At 37.4% G+C, this 21019-nt stretch overlaps 1 protein-coding gene across 1 annotated transcript in view; it reads right to left on the bottom strand.

The window, feature by feature from the left end:
* NIPA1 (NIPA magnesium transporter 1) overlaps positions 1–21019 on the bottom strand; it is a 69980-nt gene that overhangs the window by 30715 nt on the left and 18246 nt on the right. Inside the window, exons 2-3 of the mRNA XM_032843081.1 lie at positions 4406–4453; positions 3307–3397 (exon numbers count right to left, since the gene is read on the bottom strand). Of these exons, the coding sequence (XP_032698972.1) occupies positions 3307–3397; positions 4406–4453 (139 nt within the window). The remainder of the gene's footprint in view (positions 1–3306; positions 3398–4405; positions 4454–21019) is intronic.

A 21019-nucleotide genomic window follows, 5' to 3' on the forward strand; every position in this document is an offset into this window, starting at 1 on the left:
CTTCAATACACCACTTCAGTCATGCACTGGAATAGTATCAACACACCATTCAAGGTTGTATTTGCCTCTATTTTCACATTTGATGGCCATTCTGTATATAATACTTAATTCAATTAGGTCATATTTTGACAGTGCTATGATTCAAATTGATGTTCCTATAAATTTCTTACCAGTTCTCCCAATATTATTTATTTAAAGAAAAAATCTCTCTTGTAGACTGCAGACATGAAAATTAAATGCAGCTCCCAATACTATACTGGATCTTTTAATAGAAGCAAAAATGATGGTACAAAGGAAAAAATAAAAAATAATGGTATAAAAGTAATGGCATATTATAAAAATAAAGGTATAAAGGATAATGGCATAAAATAAGGGTAGAATGGATCAATTAACAAAACTGGAATACAGAAGGCAGATTAGATACATGTACTATAATGTTAAATGTATTGAAATAGATTATTGTACTGTGGTTATTAAAAGAATATTTGTAGTGTTAGGAAACACAAATCAACCTATTTAAGGGTGAAGAGTCATGACAGAAGTAGCCTAAAAGAATAAAAAACAAAGGAACAAAAAAAAACCCAAAGCAAATACCACATTTATGGTTCTTAACTGGGGGTGATTTGTCCCCTCCCAGGACATTTGCCATGTCTGGACACATTTTTGTGGGGGTTATTCCTGGCATCTGGTTGGTGAAGTCTAGGGATGCAAAACACCCTAAAATGCACAAATCAGCCCTCATAACAAAGAATGATCTGGCCTCTAATGTCAACAGTGTTGAGGCAGAGAAACCTTGATACAGAGAAAGCAAATAATGGAGTAAGTGAGATAAAATATCAACAGAAGGTGTGCACAGGTGAAGGGTATACAGGTGTTGTTGTGATTATTCTTTTTATTTTCCAGTTTTCATTTTAACTCCAGTTAGGGTACAATATAGTGTTTCAACACTTACATAATACAGTCAGTGCTCATCACAATATGTGCACTCCTTAATCCCCACCACCCATTTAACTATCCCATTTTGATTATTCTTAATCTTGTAACTTCTCTGTAATTTGGAAATTACTTCCAAATAAGGTGTTTTTAAACTTCTTTTAAAAGTACTGTGCTGTGATGTTTACTTTATCATACAATGAATCGTTACAGAGAAAAGTGGACCTATTTTGGGGCTTCCTAGTCTATTTCTAGTCTATTCTATTTCTCTACTTCTCTTCTCTATTTCTAGTCTATCTCCTGAAGACTTACAGCATTGAACATTTCTGGTGAGGTGACTTAATTTTCAAAGCCATGAGAATAGTTCTTGCCTATTTTAGGCAAGATATTTTAATATATACATATTAAATGTGCAATGTGCAAAGACCCTAGGGTCAGATTACTTATTTGCTTGAAGTTTTTTCAGGAGAACAAATCAAAGAGTGAGGCTGGGCTGTGAGAAGCTAGAGTAGTGATTCCCTGAAGTGAGTATCACTCACGCAATCCAAGCTCTTCAGGACCATCCAAACACAAAGTGACATCAAGCTACATATTATATTAGTCTTTTGTTTGGCTAAGAAAAACATTCTATAAACACATTTCCAAAGGTTAACCTGCATAAAACATATTTATGCTTTTTAGGCTATAGAATCTTAAAGCCTCATTGACTTGAAAGTATAATTTAAATATATCCATCATAGACACACTTCTCTGAAAGAATCTGGAAATCTGTCTAGAATACAGCAGAGTATCGCTATATAAATGAGTTAGAAACTGGGATTTTATTTCTCTTCTATTATATCTATTTCTTAGTAATTTCTTCAAAGGTAAAACAAAATATAAATAGGTTCATGGGAGGATATGTGTTGTGCTATTCAATAAATGTCTCATAAAATCATTTTAGTAAGTAAGCCAAATGTAATACAAAGACTCCACTTGTAATGCATGGTGGCTGGCAGCCATCAAGTCCCCAGTTCTATTTTACTCCCTTTGCCCCACATCTGGGCGACCTTATAAGAAAGCACGCTCAGACCCTGGTGTCTTCCGGCCCTTGGCAATGGCAGAAATTTCAAACCATCCAAGTCCCTCCTGAGTGAGTGAACCTTCACCACACTCCCTTTTGAACTACAATAAAAACCCAAAGCTCCATCTCCCTCCTTTCTCTCTGAACCACACAGAAGCCCTTCCCCTGGGCATGGGGATCCATCTATTGTTAACTGTTAGGAGTTATAAATTCTATTTTATACCCATTGGTAACCAGGTGTCATCTGTCTCACTTCCATAATTTCCCAGGTGGAGTGAGTGGGAGAATTGTTCAGTGTCTGGTAGGGGATGCCAGGCACACAAATAAAATACCAAGAGACTAGTTTTGCTTAATGAGTTCTCAGAATCACTTGCCAAGTTACCAGGAAGACTCTAGTCTCTTGGAAGTCTTCCGGGGTAAAGACTAGGAGAATGACAGAATCACATCCTCTGATGTCCACTCATAAGTTAGGGTCTGAAATATACTAAAGCAAATTTCTAAAAGAATGGTTAACTCAAAAAACTAAATTTGAGGGACGACTGGGTAGCTCAGTGGGTTAAAGCCTCTGTCTTTGGCTCCGGTCATGATCCCAGGGTCCTGGGATCGAGCCCTGTATCGGGCTCTCTGCTTGGCAGGGAGCCTGCTTCCTCCTCTCTCTCTCTCTCTGCCTGCCTCTCTGCCTACTTGTGACCTCTGTCAAATAAATAAATAAAATCTTTAAAAAACAACAACAACAACTAAATTTGAAGTTAAAATTAAACCATATAGAGTAGAATACTGAAAACCTACCTTCAGTTATAATTTTGCTTTTATTATTTAAACAGAAACATTTAAACAGAAAGTTTGTTTATAACTAAAACTACACATTAAAAACCAAAACACATTTTTCTATACAAAGCTGTCCAATTTTCCCAGCACCATTTATTGAAGGGACCATCTTTTTTCCACTGGATATTTTTTCCTGGTTTGTCGAAGATTATTTGACCATAGAGCTGAAGGTCCATATCCAGACTCTCTACTCTATTCCATCGGTTTATGTGTCTGTTTTTGTGCCAGTACCATGCTGTCTTGGTGATTACAGAGAAGCATGAGAGACTGTGGACTCAGAAACGAACTGAGGGTTTTGGAGGGGAGGAGAGGGGAGCTGGGTGAGCCTGGTGGTGGGTATTAAGGAGAAGATCTATTGCATGGAGCACTGGGTGTGGTGCATAAACAATGAATCTTGAAACAATGAAAAAATAAATTTAAATTAAAAAAATAATTTAAAAATTTAAAAAATAAAAATGAAAACACGGCATCCCAGTTCTTACCCAAACGGCACTCCAAGGGCACCCAGTGGAGTCACCAGGACCGTGGGGACTGCAGTGTAAGCCAGAAAGTTTCCAATCTGGCCAACAGCCACTGTCAAGAGAATCACAAGGATACCACTTGCAATTACAGCTTTCTTTTAGCAATGATCACAGAGTTTAATTTGGCAAGGCTCTGTTCTGAAAGGGCTACTTCTTTTCATTACTTGTGAGGAAGCAAATGTGGAGCATCATTTGCATAATTAAGGGTCCTGAAGGCAGAGAGAGCAGGCCCCAGAGCATCACGGACCCAATCAGTCAGGAGTAGTTTCAGCCCTCTGTGGAAATTCCCAAACTAAATGGCTGTGATTGACAGTGGGTGCAACAAAGTATATTTCCACTCTCTCCTTAACACATCCTTGTTTTAACACTAATCATGTAGAATTTCCTGTCCTTTCAATGGTCTGGGATCTACTCCAGTACAGTCTACTGGCCACAGTGACATGCTGCAGGCACATCACCTGGAAAAACTACTGCCTGCAGAGGACTGCACACAGAGCTATACCGAGACAGAGCTTAAAGATGAGCTCCTCAATGAAAGGAAACAACATCTGCTAGACAACAGCTTGCCTAAAAGATAATGTGTGACAAATAAACCTCATGATATTTCTGAATTTTCTAATATAATTTTTCTTTATATATTTAGGGTTCTGAACTTCAATTTTATTATTTATTTTTATATGATACTAGATAACCTCTGCACATGACCTCTTTTATACAATAGCATATGATCCTGTACTTAAGGCTAAGTGAAGAAACTCTCCTTTGTAAAACCAATTATGTTTAACAAAACATAATTTCACCAGATATCAACAGCATGATTACAGATGAGTAAGAAGGAGCGTTTCAATTTCTTTGGGCCCTGGACAGTCTGACCTGGACTAAATTCAGAGCTAACTGCAGGCAGTACGGAACCTCTATTTCCTCCCTCCAATTCCTCCCAGCCTAGTCCTCAGCCCAAAGAATGGAGCTGTACTCATTCCACCTCCTCCAGTCCTGCCAGAAGAATGACTGATCTTAAGAAAGCAAGCAAACCAAGCTCTTCACCACACTGGGTACTTACTTGCAATTGTGCCTGCCCACCACACAATGTCTGTTAAATAGGAGGTGCCTATGAGAGAGTGAGATAAAAATGTGAGAAAAGTACAAAGCAAGAGGTTTACAAACTATACACTTGAAGATGAGTTTTTACATGAAAATAAAATTGAGAAGAATAATGAATGCCATACTGCTTATTCACCCTTTAAAGAATCGTTTAGTCTATAGATAGCAGCATGAGAAACCACTACAAGTGGCAAATACAGATATTTTTTGCAATGAAAACAAGCTAACCCAAACAACAAGTGAAACCTTTATTAAAAAATATTTTTTGGCTCATCATGCCACCCAGAGATACAAATATTCTTTGGCATGAAGTTTTATATTGAAGTCCAGCTCTTTCATACATTATAGCAACCCATTTATATGATAATTATGAGCATAGGATTCAATGACTTAGTGCCTGAACAAGTTACTCAAATTTCATTTAGTAGAGCCTTTATGATATGGCTCTTTTTTCAACCATATGGGCAGCAGACTTTTCACTCACTCAGTGATTTGACATTACATAGATATGACATTACACAGCCAACCATATTCTCTTAGGTTACCCTCATGTATCCCCATGTATAGTCAGACAGAAACATGGGCAGGGGCCCGGGCCTCCCCGTCAGATGGGTCCCTCTTCCTGCCTATATGACAGGAACCCGCAGCAAGATAGTCTCCCAACCTTTGAGACACACAGCTGTACTACTTCAGATAGGTCAAAATGCTCATCTGACAGGTTTCTTCACTTCAGATTAAAATAGCTAATTCTAGATTTTAGCCATCCTAACAGGTGTGAGGTGATGACTTATTGTGGTTTTGATTTGTATTTCCTTGATGATGAGTGATGCTGAGACTCTTTACATGTGTCCGTTGGCCACCAGTATGTCTTCTTTTGAAAAATGTCTATTTAGGTCCTCAACCCATTTTTCAACCATATCGTTTGGCTTTTTTGGTGTTGAGTTATTTAAGTTCTTGATATACTTTGGATATTAACCCTTACGAGATATATCATTTGCAAATATGTTCTCTCATTCAGTAGTTGATGATATTATAATAGTAATGTAATTGGGACAGATAAGCTATACTTATGATGTACATAGCATAATGTATAAACTTACCAAATCACTAAGCTGTACACCTGAAACTAATGTAACATTCTGTGTCAACTACACTCAAATAAAAAAGTAACTCTGTAATTACTCTTTTAGAGAAATTATTTTAAAAAAATAAATCTAATCAGACATTTTAATTCATAGTAATTTTGTATAATGAACACAGGAATTCAGCCTGCTTCATGGAGGAACAGAGCTACAGATATTACAATAAGTACTTGAAAAAAATAAAATTGGGCTAATAAGTAATGACAGAGTAGGAAGAATGGTGAGTTAGAATATCACCATTTGGTAACATCACAATAAAACCAATTTAGGCAAGAATCATCAATGGAAATGAAAGCAAGTGGATAAAAGTTTGTTGAGGAAGAATGTAGGATTGCAACATAGTCTCCATTAATCACTTCTACCAGTTTCTCATTAATTATGAAGAGAAAAACTTATCTTTATAGTACTCTGTAGAACCTGATAGACATCACCTTAACCAAGCGGTCAAAGTAGACATCATCAGCAATGGGACAAACCAACATCACATGCCTCCTGAGAGGATGCACTGAGAAGGATACAACATCACATCTTTGGTATTCCTGCCAAAATGCATCACTTGAATCTAATCATAAAACTATTAAACAGGCTATAAATTTGCTGGCTTCCCCTCTTCAAAAAAGGCAAGCTCCTAAAGACAAAGAAAGGCTAAAAGACTGCTGCAGACAAAAGAAAACTAAGAAGACACGGTGACTCAACACAAAGATGCTAAATGTTAAAAAAAAAAAAAAAGGCGCTATAAAGGACAGTATTGGGGCAACTGGCAAAATATGAATAGAGACTGTTGTAAATAAAAGACTCCCCAAACCCCTTCTCTTTCTGCGTGAGAACGTGACTCTAGGTTCACTTTCTGTCTAGGAACCTGATAGCTATGTGGCCAGAGGATAGCACCTAGAAATGACTTTTGATGGACACATGACTGGGAGTCTGGTGAACATCTGAAAGAGATCCTATTACTTGGACTCCCCAGAGAGCAATGTCTCTGGGAACAGGCATGTCTTGTCAGGCTTGGGAGTTCTGTCTCTGTGACTTTAACAGGGTTCATAAGGCAGGGCTGCTGTAGCAATGCCTGCTGCAGCTCTGCCTCCAGGCCTGAGACAAAGTCTGCCTCTGCTGCCAATCTCCAGCAGGAAAGGGCATGACATTGGCTATGGCTCCTCTCCTGTGTCCCTCAGAGTGTGTCTGAGGTAAATGTGGACCATGTTGTCCTATAAGTAGGAAAGTAGAGCTGAGCCTAAGAAAGCCACCTCCCAGTAAGTACTGTAGAACAGTTATCAGCTATTAGTACAAAATCCATGTTGAATTTCCTGAATGTGCTAATCACACTGTGTCTATTTAAGAGAATGTCCCAGTATCCCAACAATGCATGCTGAATTTTTAAAATTTTTTTTTAATTTTTATTTTAAGTAGGCTCCACATGCAATGTGAGGCTTGAATTCATGACCCTGAGATCAAGAGTCACATGCTATCAACTGAGCTAGCCAGGCGCCCCTGCATGCTGAATTTTAAGGATGGAAGTTCATTAAATTTCTTTTTTTTTTTTTAAGATTTTATTTATTTCTTTGACAGAGACAGATCAGAAGTAGGCAGAGAGGAAGGCAGAGAGAGGAGGAAGCAGGCTCCCTGCTGAGCAGAGATCCTGATGTGGGACTCGATCCCAGGACCCTGAGATCATGACCTGAGCTGAAGGCAGAGGCTTTAACCACCCAGGCGCCCCAAAAGTTCATTAAATTTCTTGCAGGGCTGGCTCGGTAGCTAAGTGAACATAATAATAATAAGGAAAAAAAAGTTGAAGGATGCAAGTTCATAAAGTTTACTTCCAGAATGCTGGTGTGAACTCCCCATGGACGAGTTGCCCAGTGAAACAACAACTGGAGAATAAAATACTAAAAATATTTTTCAAGGCTCTGAAATTGTTCTAAGAGTATATAGCAAATGAAGAAACATGTACTCAAGAAAAATCTATTATATTTCAGCGAAAACACTGTAAGTCCTTAGCACAGTAGCTACAACCCACTCCTTCTCTCCCCAACTGCAATTCAGTTTCACAGAAGCTGTACTCCAGAATGGTGACAAAGAAAATGGGGTCCCCTCTCCTCTTAGTTCTCCATCACCAGGAAGAGCATTCCTTCAGCATTTCTCAACCTCTTCCCCACACTGAAGAGGTTAAATATCTGGTTACTGCATCCAAGAATTTGGGGGCTTCTTTCCCCAACTCAATCCCTACCCGGAGGCTCTACCCCTCCTAGGACAGGCCCTGATCATCCTGTTCCAAGCTTGAAAGTAGAGTACAGATTTCATACCTGGAGAGGCAAGCAAGATCAGATGTTACCAACCACTCCCAATAACTAGTATCAATGAATATACCAGCCTGGAGTCAACTGGACAAGACTGTAAGGCAATTTATACACCAGAACATTGTTGAAGTAACAGACTAATCATCCAGCAATTAGTAGAGTCTAACAGTTGGATAATACCCAATGAGACAGATAAGAGAAAAACCGGGAAGAGAACTAGTCAAAGATAGCCCAGCTAGTCATCCCAAATAAAGATGTACATAGCCAAGACTGTAACCTTTGAGGTGTACATTACAGGCTTCACACTGCAGGGGAAATGGACTACCAAAATACTCCACTCAGGCCACTAAACAAACAAACAAGCAAACAACAATCCAGAGAGAGAGGAAGGGGAATCAGATTCCAGAGTTGATACCACATATTACCTAAAATGCCCAGATAGCAACAAAATTCATCAGACGACAACAACAAAACAAACAACCCAATTCAAAAATAGCCAAAAGACCTGAATAGACACTTCTCCAAAAAAGATACACAAATGGCTAATAAGCACATGAATAGATGCTCAACATTACTAATCATTAGGGAAACACAAAAATAAAATCCCTATCACTTCACACTCATTACAGGGACTACTGAAAAACAAACAAGCAAGTGTTGGTGAGAATATGGAGAAACTGGAAACCTTGTGCACTGATGAGAAGAATGGAAAATGGTGTAGCCACAGTGGAAAACAGAACAGCAGTTCCTCAAAGAGTTAGGATCTTTGTCAAATAAATAAATAAAATATTTTTTTAAAATGGCAAATATTTTATGAGTGTACTTATGTATGGTACTTAGAGTAATCACATTCATAGAGATAGAATGGCAAACAGTGGTTACCAGGGGTTGGGAGTGGGAATGGGAGTTACTGTTAAATGGGTACAGTGTTTCATAAAGGGATTTTGAAAAAGTTCTAGAGATAGATACTGATGATATTTTGTACAACATAAATATATATGTATATATATTTTTTTAAAGATTTTATATATTTATTTGACAGACAGAGATCACAAGCAGGCAGAGAGGCAGGCAGAGAAAGAGGAGGAAGCAGGCTCCCTGCTGAGCAGAGAGCCCGATGCGGGGCTCGATCCCAGAACCCTGGGATCATGACCTGAGCCGAAGGCAGAGGCTTTAACCCACTGAGCCACCCAGGCACCCCCAACATAAATATATTTAACACTACTGAATTGTACAATCAAATGTGGTTAAAATAGTAAATGTTATGGCATGAATAAAATATATATATTTTACCCCAACAAAAAATAGCTGGAGGAACAGAGGCCTGAAAATGTTAAGCCCCATGACTCCCCTTTCGTCTTAAGGTAGGAACTGATTTAAGAGCTTCCAACATTCTGAGTCATAAACCAGAATGCCCATGGTAGGAGTGCCTGGAACCTTCATAGTATCTGTAGTCCATCTTACACTAATACTATTGACATCTAGTGGTCCTTGAACCCTATATCATTGGGTCTCCTATAACCTAGATGCTATTTAACTTCAGAAGGAGCAGTTGCTGGCCAATCAAATCACTGCAGGCTGTGCTTCTTGATGTGAAAACTGTCTTTCAAAATTTCTTTTTGGTGTTCAAGTGTACCAAGAAGATGGGTAAAAGGACCGTTCTGCAGAGATTCTATGCCTTTGTGTTATTCACAATCTGTCTTCATCTTTTTCCTTGTAGGTCTCTCAGGGATTAAGTAGTATCAGGAAGAAACAAGGCAAGTTTTTCTGCTTATTCTGCATGTTGGGAATGAGGAACATTTTATACTTATGTGAAAGCTATTGTTTACTGACGTCATGATTATATATTTTTTAAAGATTTTATTTATTTATTTGACACAGAGAGAGAGAGAGATCACAAGTAGACAGAGAGGCAGAGAGAGAGAGGGGGGAAGCAGGCTCCCCACTGAGCAGAGCCCGATGTGGGGCTCAATCCCAGGACCTTGAGATCATGACCTGAGCTGAAGGCAGAGGCTTAACCCACTGAGCCACCCAGGCGCCCCTGATGTCATGATTATAGATAAAATACTCTTGTTCCTTTTGTTACACATGAAACAGAAGTGAAGAATACAAGATAAAACTATAATTAACTGCTTGAATGATATTGGTTTCCATTGTATTAGGTGTAAAAGTTGAGAGGAAAAAAGTGCTGGGAGAGGACATGTAATAATAAAAATAAGAACCAAAAAAAGTCCCTGAAAGACCCCCAAAACCAAGACATGCAAAAAAGCCAGAAAAATGTGACCTATATCACATATACTATACAAATAGGGAAAGTGCAGGCAACAAAAACTGCCTGTAAGAAGGCCTAGACATTAGACTTAACAAAAACTTCAAACCATTCATTAAAAATATATTCAAACTGGAATTAAAATAAAAACTTTGTAAGATCAAATAACTAACGAAAGTATGCTTAAAGAAGTAAAGGAACAAATTATCAAATAGAGACTATTAATAAAGAAATTGAAGTGAATTTTTTAAAAAACCCAAACTGAAATTCTGGAGTTGAAAAGTATAACTAGAATGAAAAAAGAAATCAATACCACATTTCAATATTTCTGGCAGAAGAAAGAGTCAGTGAATTTGAAGATAGATTGATAAAGATCATACGTTCTAAAGAAAAAGGAAAAAAGAATAAAGAAAAATGAACAGAACCTTAGAGAAATGTGACACCATCACACAAATCAGCAGAGTCATAATGTTACTACTAGGAGAGAAAAGAGTAATAGAAAAAAAATTCAAGAAAAAAAAGGGCTGAAATTTACCAAATGTGATGAAAATCCAAAAAGCTAAACAAGCTCCGAAGAGCTCCACACACAAGTCACGTGTTAATAAAAGCGCTCAAAGATGGAGAATTTTAAAAGAATAGAAAAATGACTGATAATATGCAAGAGAATCTAAGTAAGATTAACAACAGACATCTCAGCAAATTTTAACTGAAACTTAAATTTAAAATGTTTAATTATAAAACACAAATTTGTTCTCCTTTCTCAGCTTATCTGATTTGAAAAACTATGGGGTAAATATACATATAAATGTGTTGTTGGATCTATAACATAGAACTGTAATATACTTGACAATAACAACACAAAGGATGTAGTAGTGAGCAGTTTTATGGCTCACATAAAGTAAGTGAACATGGTAAGAGTTAAGAACATGGTAATTGATACCCTGAATGCCATAAAAATAAAGAAAACAAGGAATGGTAAATAAGCAGGTTAACATACAGAACTCTGTAAATCTATATTTGCTTTTCTTTGTAAGCTTTTTAATAATTTTTTATTTAAATTTAAATTAACATATAGTGTATTATTACATTCAGAGATAGAATTTAGTAATTCATCAGTTGCATATAACACCTAGTGCTCATTACACCAACTGTCCTCCTTAATGCCCATCACCCAGTTACTCCATCCCTCCACCTACCCCTCCACCAGCAATCCTCAGTTCATTTCCTATAGTTAAGACTTTCTTATGGTTTGTCTCTATCTCTGATTTTGTCTTATTTTATTTTTCATTTCTTCCCCCTATGTTCATTTGTTTTGTTCCTTAAATTTCACATGAGTGAAATCATCATATTTGTCTTTTTCTGACTTAGTCTGCTTAGCATACTATCCTCTAGTTCCATCCACCTCATTGCAAATGGCAGGATTTGATTCTTTTTGATGATGGAGTAACATTCCAATGTGCGTGTGTGTGTGTGTGTGTGTGTATGTGACATATGGGCTCCTTCCACAGTTTGCCTATTGTGGATATTACTGCTATAAACACTGGGGTGCATATGCCCCACTGAATCACTGTAACCTCTGAATAAATACCTAGTAGTGCAATTGCTGGGTCCTAGGGTACCTCTATTTTTAACTTTTTGAGGAACCTCCATACTGTTTACCGGAGTGGCTGTATCAGTTTGCATTCCCACCAACGGTGTAAGAGGGTTCCCCTTTCTTCATATCCTCACCAGCATCTGTTGTTTCCTGAGTTAATTTTACCCATGACTGGCGTGACATGGTATCTCACTGGGATTTTCATCTGTATTTCCCTGATGCTGAGTGATGTTGAGCATTTTTCATGTGTCTGTTGACCATTTCTTAGGTCTTCTGTATAGAGAAATGTGTTTTCATGTCATGTTTATATGTATTAGTATGGAGAAATATGTTTTCATGTTGTCTGCCCATTTCTGGATGGATTTTCTGGGTTTTTTGGGCAGTGAGGTTAATAAGTTATAGATTTTGAATACTAGTCCTTTATCTGATAAGACACTTGCAAATAACTTCTCCCATTTTGTAGGTTGCCTTTTAGTTTTGTCAACTGTTTCCTTTGCTGTGCAAAAGATTTTTATCTTGATGGAGTCCCAATAGTTCATTTTTGTTTTTGTTTCCTTTGCCTTTGAAGATATATGTAGCAAGATGTTGCAGTGGCTGAGGTCAAAGAGGTTACTGCTTGTGTTTAAAAGTATTTTAAAGGATGCTTTGTCTCACATTTACGTCTTTCATCTATTTTGAATTTACTTTTGTGTATGGTGTAACAGAGTGGTCCGGTTTCATCTGCCTGTGGTTGTCCAATTTTCCCAACACCATTTGTTAAAGAGACTGTCTTTTTTTTTTTCCATTGGATATTCTTTCCGGCTTTCTCGAAGATTAGTTAACCATAGAGTTGAGGGCCCATTTCTGGGTTTTCTATTCTGTTCCACTGATCTATAGGTCTGTTTTTGTGCCAGAACCATTATGTTTTTACAACTACAGCTTTGTAATGCAGCTTAAAGTCTGGAATTGTCATGCCTCCAGCTTTGGTGGTCTTTTTCAACATTCTTGGCTTCGGGGTGTTTTTTTGTTGTTGTTGTTTTTTTATCCTGATTCCACACAAATTTAAGGATTGTTTGTTCCAGCTCTGTGAAAAACGCTGATGGTGTTTTGATAAGGATTACATTGAATGTATAGATTGCTTTTGGATAGTATAGACATTTTAATATTTGTTCTTCCAATCCATGAGCATGGAATGATTTCCATTTCTTTGTATCTTCCTCAATTTCTTTCATAAGCATTCTATAGTTTTCAGAGTACAGATCTTTTACCTCTTTAGCTAGGTTTATTCCTAGGTATCTTACGATTTTTGGTACGATTGGACTGATTCCTAGATTTCCCTTTCTTTTGTCTCATTGTTAGTGTATTGAAATGGAACTGATTTCTGTGTATTGATTTTATACCCTGTGACTTTGCTGAATTCCTGTATCAGTTCTAGCAATTTGGGGGTGGAGTCTTTTGGGTTTTCTAAAAGAGTATCATGTCATCTGTGAAGAGTAAAAGTTTGACTTCTTTGCCAATTCAGGGGCCTTTTAGTTCCTTTACTTCTCTGATTGCTGAGGTAGAATATCCAGTACTATGTTAAACAACAGTGGTGAGAGTGGACATTCCTGTCATGTTCCTGAACTTAGGGGAAAAGTTCTCAATTTTTCCCCATTGAGGATGATACTCGCTGTGAGTCTTTTGCCATGGCTTTTAAGATATTGAGGTATGTTCCCACTATCTCTATATGGGGGATGATTTTTATCAATAAAGAATGCTGTATTTTGTCATGTATTTTTTCTGCATCTACTGAGAGGATCATACAGTCCTTACCCTTTCTTTTATTAATGTGGAGTATCACATTGAATGATTTCTGGGTTTGAACCACTGCAGCCCAAGAATAAATCCTACGCATCATGGTAAATAATCCTTTCAATGTACTACTGAATCCTATTAGCTAGTATCTTGGTGAGAATTTCTGGATCCATGTTCACCAGGGATATTGGTCTGTAATTCTCTTTTTTAATGGGATCTTTGTCTAGTTTGGGGATCAAGGTAAAGCTGGCCTCAGAGAATAAGTTTGAAGTTTTCCTTCCATTTCTATTTTTTGGAACAGTGTCAGAAAATAGGTATTACTACCTCATTAAATATTTTGTAGAATAATCCTAGGAAGCCATCTGGCACTGGACTCCTGTTTGTTAGATTTTTGATTACTGCTTCAATTTCTTTGCTGGTTATGGGCCTGTTCAGATTTTCTATTTCTTTTGGTTTCCATTTTGGTAGTTCATATGTTTCTAGGAATGCATCCATTTCTTCCAAATTGCCTAATGTTGGCATATAATTGCTCATAATACTCTAATTGTTTGTATTCCTTTGGTGTTGGTTGTGATCGCTCTTCTTTCATTTATGATTTTATTTATTTGGGTCCTTTCTGTTTTCTTTTTGATAAGTCTGGCTAGTAGTTTATCAATCTTACTAAATCATTCAAAGAACTAACTCCTAGTTTTGTTGATCTGTTCTCCTGGAATCTTTAATTTCTGTATCCTTGATTTCTGCTCTTATCTTTATTATTTCACATCTCCAGTTGGATTTAGGCTTTATTTGCCGTTCTTTTCCTTAGATATAAGGTCAGGTTATATATTTGAGACTTTTCTTGCTTCTTGAGGGAAGCCTGTATTGCTATATTCTTCCCTCTTAGGACTGCTTTTGGTGTATCCCAAAGATTTTGAACTGTCGTGTTTTCATTTTCATTTGTTTCCATGTATTTTTTTAATTCTTTAACTTCCTGGCTGACCCATTCATTCCTCAGTAGAATGTTCTTTAACCACCAAATATTTGGGGTCCTCCCAAATATCTTCTTGTGGTTGGCTTCAAGTTTCATAGCATTGTGGTCTTAAAATATGCATGGTATGATCTCAATGTTTTTGTACTGGTTGAGATCTGATTTGTGACCCAGTATGTGATCAATTCTAGAGAATGTTCCATTTGCATTCGAGAAGACTGTGTATTCTGCTTTAGGATGAAATGCTCTGAATATGTCCGTGGAGTCCATCTGGTCCAGCATGTCATTCAAAGCCTTCATTTCTCTGTTGATCTGCTTAGATGATCTGTTCATTGCTGAGTGGGGTGTTAAAGTCCCCTACTATTGTTGTATTTCTTCAATAAGTTTCTTTAAGTGTGTTATTAATTGATTTGTATATTTGACTACTTCCAAGTTAGGGGCATAAATATTTAAATTGTTAGATCTTCTTGTTGGATAAGCCCCTTTCTTATGATATAGTGTTCTTCTTCATCTCTTATTATAGTCACTGGCTTAAAATCCAGTTTGTCTGATATAAGGACTGCCACTCCGGTTTTCTTTTGATGTCCATTAGCATGATAAATGGTTCTCCATCCCCTCACTTTCAATCTAGAGGTATCTCTGGGACTAAAAATAGTCTCGGGGTGCCTGGGTGGCTCAGTGGGTTAAAGCCTCTGCCTTTGGCTCAGGTCATGATCCCGGGGTCTTGGGATCAAGCCCCATGTGGGGCTCTCTGTTCAGCGGGGATCCTGCTTCCCCTCCTCTCTCTCTGCCTGCCTCTCTGCTACTTGTAATCTCTGTCAAATAAATAAATAAAATCTTTAAAAAAATAAAAATAAAAAGTCTCTTGTAGATAGCATATCAATTGATCTTGTTTTTTTAATCCATTCTGATACCCGATGTCTTTTGATTGATATATTTAGTCCGTTTACATTCAGAGTAATTACAGAAAGATTAATTTAGTGCTATTTATTATATTACCTATAAAGTCACTGTTTCTGTAGATTATTTCTCTTCTTTCTAGTCTATGTTACTTTTGGGCTCTCTCTTTGCTCAAAGGATCCCCTTTAATATTTCTTGCAGGGCTGGTTTAGTGTTCATAATTTCCTTTAGTTTCTGTCTGCCCTGGAAACTCTCTCTCTCTCTATTCTGAAGACAGCCTTACTGGATGATGTACTTTTGGCTGCATATTTTTCCCATTTACTCTTTGAATATATTATGCCTGTCTTTTGTGGCCTGCCAAGTCTCCATGGATAGGTCTGCTGCCAGACTTACGTGTCTAACATTTAGGTTAAGGACCTGCTGTCTTAAGCTGCTTTCAGGATTTTCTCTTTGTCTTTGAAATTTGCAAGCTTTGATCTATTATTATTGATTTTGAGGGGAGTTCTCTGTGCCTGTTTCCTTCCCCAGATCAGGGAAGTTCTCAGCTATAATTTGTTCAAATAAACTTTCCACCCCTTTTTTCCACTCTTCATCTTCTAAGACTCCTATAATATGGATATTATTTTGCTTTATGGATTCACTTAGTTCCCTAAGTCTACCTTCGTGATCTAATAGTTTTCTTTCCCTCTTCTTTTCAACTTCATTGTTTTCCATCATTTTATGTTCCATATCACTGATTGGCTCCACTGATCCATTCATCCTCATTTTTATGGCCTCCACTTGGGATTGCCTCTATGAAACAGCATTTTTAATTTCGGCCTGGCCAGATTTTAGTTCTTCTACATCTACAGAAGAGATTTTCTAGGTCCTCTATGTGTTTCTCAAGCCCAGCTAGTATCTTTATAATCATTGTTTTAAATTCTAGTTCAGAGGGGTGTCCGGTGTCTCAGTCAGTTAAGTGTCTGCTTTCAGCTCAGGTCATAATCCCAGAGTCCTAGGATCGAGCCCCACATTGGGCTTCCCCTACTTCTCCCTTTCTCACTCCCCCTGCTTGTACTCTCTCTTTCTCTCTCTGTCAGATAAATAAAATCTTTAAAATATAAATAAATTCTTGGGGTGCCTGGTTGGCTCAGTGGGTTAAAGCGTCTGCCTTCGGCTCAGGTTATGGTCCCAGGATCCTGGGATCAAGCCCCGCATCAGCCTCTCTGCTCTGCAGGGAGCCTGCTTCCTCCTCTCTCTCTGCCTGCCCCTCCATCTAGAGATAGAGACTTGTGATCTCTATCAAATAAATAAATAAAATCTTGTTTAAAAAATTTAAAAAACAAAAATAAATAAATTCTAGTTCAGACATCTTACTTACATCCATACTGATTAAGTCCCTGCTAGTATGTACTACCTCCTGTTTTTTGGGGTAAGCTTCCCCACCTCCTCATTTTTTTCCAGAAAAGAAAAGAAGAGAGAAAAAGAAAACAATAACCAAAAAAACCTAGCTCCTAGGTGTGTTTTGTTCTGCTTGTTAAAAGAAACTAGATCCTAAAATAAGAAAAACATATACATTACAATGAAAGGAAACAAAAAATTTAAAAATATGTAAAGTATATTTAAAAATTAAAATTAAAAAGAGTAAAAAAAGAATTGAGAAAGTAAGAAAATAACTAAAAGAATAAAGAATAAAAACACAAAGAATGCTATATACTGTTTCCCATAAGAGCTGAAGGTTTGCAGCATTCTATGATCAGTAAAATCTGCAAGAACAAGTTGTTTGAGCTGGTTTTCTAGGGGATGGGTCTGTTGCACTGGCAAAAGACCTGCCCTAGTAAAAATGCTTTTCCAGGGCACAGGGAGGCAGGGCTCGTTGTAAGCAGCTTCAGACTCTACTAGGTGGCACTGTTTTGCTCCCTGAAGGCTTTCAGCACTGATGGGAAGGATGAACACAGCTGTGCCCTCTCTCTAGCCCCCAGAGCTGAAAATTCACACACACGCCCTCCCCACCTCTCTTCAGTGAGCTCTTAGAGAAAAACAATCGATCACTCTGTCTCTGCTGTTACCATCAGAATTCTGTGCTTATCCAGCCTGTGATCCAGCGTTTTTATCTCAGACATGTCACTGAGTTTCAAAACTCCAAATTTTAGGGATTCCCACAGCACAGACCTGCACCTTTCCTCCCAGGGGAGGGAGGAGGTCCTCTCTACACTTCTGCCCTTTGCTGGACCACTCCCAGAAAATAGTCCTATGACTGCATATCAGTTTGCAGTTTATGTCAACACAGAGCATAAAGTCAGCACATAGACACACTGTTCTCAGCCAGTTTCTAAGCTCCTATACCTGGGAACTCCGTTAAACTCGGGCACCACCTGTTCCTCTCGTAACCCCCAGGATCCTGAGGTCACAACATCATACCTGGGATTCCACCCCACTTACCACCTAAACACCTTTAAGCCAGGCACGTATCCCAGTATAGCAGACTTCTAAAAGTTCCAACTTTGCACTCTGCTGTTTACAATACTTTGTATAGCCTTCTTAAACAGGCTCCCTCCCCACTGACATATCCTAAGCTATCACACATATCACACTGGATTCAAGTCTCCGCACCTCTTACCTTCCAAACAGTGGTTGCTTTTCTACTTGTAGACTTGCAGCATATGTTTTCTCAGATCTCTAATTGATTTCTTGGTTGTTCAGAAATATCTGGTAACTATCTGTTTGTATTTGAGGAATGAGACAAACTTAAAGTCCCCTACTCCTCTACCATCTTAACTCCTCTGTTGTGTTTCTATACACTAATAATGAACTAGCAGAAAGAGAAATTAAGGAAATAATGCCTTTTACAGCTGCATCATAAAGAATAAAATATCTAAGAATAAATTTAACCAAGGAGGTGAAAGAAAACTATAAGACACTGCTGAAAACTATGACACTGCTGAAAGATATTAAAGATGACACATACAAACAGAAGACATACCCTGCTCATGGACTGGAATAATTAATAGTTAAAATGTGCATACTCAAAACAATCTATAAATTCAATATAATCTCTATCAAAAATATTAATGGCGGGCTGCCTGGGTGTCTCAGTGAGTTAAAGCCTCTGCCTTCGGCTCAGGTCATGATCCCAGAGTCCTGGGATCGAGCCCCGCATCAGGCTCTCTGCTCAGCAGGGAGCCTGCTTCCTCCTTTCTCTCTGCCTGGCTCTCTGCCTACTTGTGTCTGTCAAATAAATAAATAAATAAAATCTTTAAAATATATATATTAATGGCATTTTTCACAGAAATATTACAAATAATCTTAAAATTTTTATGGAACCACAAAAAACCCCCAAAGAGCCAAAGTGTTCTTGAAAAGAGCAAAACTGGAGGTATCATGTTCCCCGATTTCAAACTATACTACAAAGCTATAGCAATCAAAATAGTACAGTACTGGTGTGCAGGCACACACACGCACATGCACACACACAAACACACACACACACAGATCAAAAGAATACAGAGCAAGTTATAAACCCATGCTTGCATAGTCAATCTATAACATAGAAGACAAGAGCATATAATGGAGAAAAATAATGGAGAAAATAACTGATATTCAGAAAAATGGTCAGCTACACGTAAAAGAATGTAACTAGACCACTTTCTTATACCATATACAGAAGTTAACTCAAAATGGGTTAAAGGCCGAAATGTAAGACCTGTAATCGTAAAATTCCTAAAAGAAAAAATATGCGGTAATTTTGTGGACGTAACATTCCACAACATTTTTCTGGATACATCTTCTCAGGCAAGGGAAACATAAGAAAAAAACAAACTATTGGGACTATATCAAACTAAAAATCTTCTGTACAGCAAACAATCAACAAAACAAAGAGGCACCATGATGACTGGGATATTTACAAATGAAATACCTGATAAGGGATTAACATCTAAAATATATATATAAGGAACTCACACAACTCAACACCAAAAAACTCCAAACAATCTGATTAAAAAATGCACAGAAGACCTGAAATAGATATTTCTCCAAAGACATACAGATGGCCAACAGATACATGAAAAGATGCTCAACATCACTAGTCATCAAGGAAATGCAAATCTAAACCATAGTGAGATATCATCTCACATTTGTTAGAATAGCTATTAATAAAAAGACCAGAAATGACAGTAAAGATACAGATATAGGGAACCCTCATGCACTGTTGGTGGGAATGTAAATTGGTGTAGCCACTAGGAAAAACTATATGAAGCTTCCTCAAAAAATTAAAAATAGAACTACCATGTGATTCAATAACTCCACTGCTAGGTATTTACCTAAAGAAACAAAAATACTAATTTCAAAAGCTATATACACCCATGTTTACTGCAGCATTATTTACCATAGCCAAATTATAGAAGCAACTAAAGTGCCCATTGACAGATGAATGGGTGAAAATGTGGGGCGTGGGGGGGATGTAGACAGATATAGACATAGATACATAGACATATACATACAGTAGAATACTAGTCAGTCATAAGAATGAAATCTTGCCATTTGTGACAACATGGATAGACTAGAAGGTATTATGCCAAATGAAGTCAGACAAAAAAAGACAAATATAGTGTGATCTCACTTACATGTGGAATCTAGAAAACAAAACAAATGAACAAAGAAAACAAAATAGAAGCAGATTCATAAAAAGAACTACTGCCAGAGAGCAGAAGTGTGGGGGGATGGGCAAAACAGGTGAAGAGGATTAAGAAGTCTAAACTTCCAGTTATAAAATAAGTCATGGGAATATAAAGAACAGCACAGGAAACATAGTCAGTTATACTTTAATAACTGTATGGTGACAGATGGTAACTAGACTCGTCATGATCATTTTGTAATGGATGTCAATATCAAATCACTACATTGTACAGCTGAAACTAATATAATGTTGAATGTCATCTTCAATAAAATACTTCAATAACAAAAATATATATAGTGAAAAATGACTAAAGGAATTAAAAAACGTTAGGAAATTTCATTTTTTGCAAATAAAATAATAAATGAGTATACAAACAGAAAGTACGAGACAAATACAACAGAGAAAATGGCATACATAAATCCAACTATAATAATTAAAATACTAAAATCAGTTGGTTTATAGTGTCATCAAAGTCTTCTATTCCTTGTTGATCTTCTGCCTAGTTTTTCTTTAAAATTTTTTAAAATAAATTTTTTAAATAGGGTACTGATTCTTCCAACTATTATTATTTAATTTCCTATTTCTTTATTCTGTTAGTTTTGTTTAATGTATTTTGAGACTTTGTTAGGCACATATTGATTTATAATCATGACATCATCCTGATAAATGGACCATTTCATTGTTATAAAATGTCCTTTGTTTCTGATAACAATTTTCGTCTTAAAAATCTATTTTGTTTCGGGGCACCTGGGTGGCTCAGTGGATTAAGCCTCTGCCTTCAGCTCAGGTCATGATCCCAGGGTCCTGGGATCGAGCCCCGCATCGGGCTCTCTGCTCAGCGGGGAGCCTGCTTCCTCTCTCTCTGCCTGCCTCTCTGCCTACTTGTGAGCTCTCTCTGTCAAATAAATAAATAAAATCTTAAAAAAAAATCTATTTTGTTTCACATTAGTATAATAACCCCAGTTCTCTTTTGTGTATAA

This window comes from Lontra canadensis, unplaced genomic scaffold (genome assembly GCF_010015895.1).
Source record: "Lontra canadensis isolate GAN:19392208 unplaced genomic scaffold, GSC_riverotter_1.0 scaffold135, whole genome shotgun sequence".
Lineage (NCBI taxonomy): Eukaryota > Metazoa > Chordata > Mammalia > Carnivora > Mustelidae > Lontra > Lontra canadensis.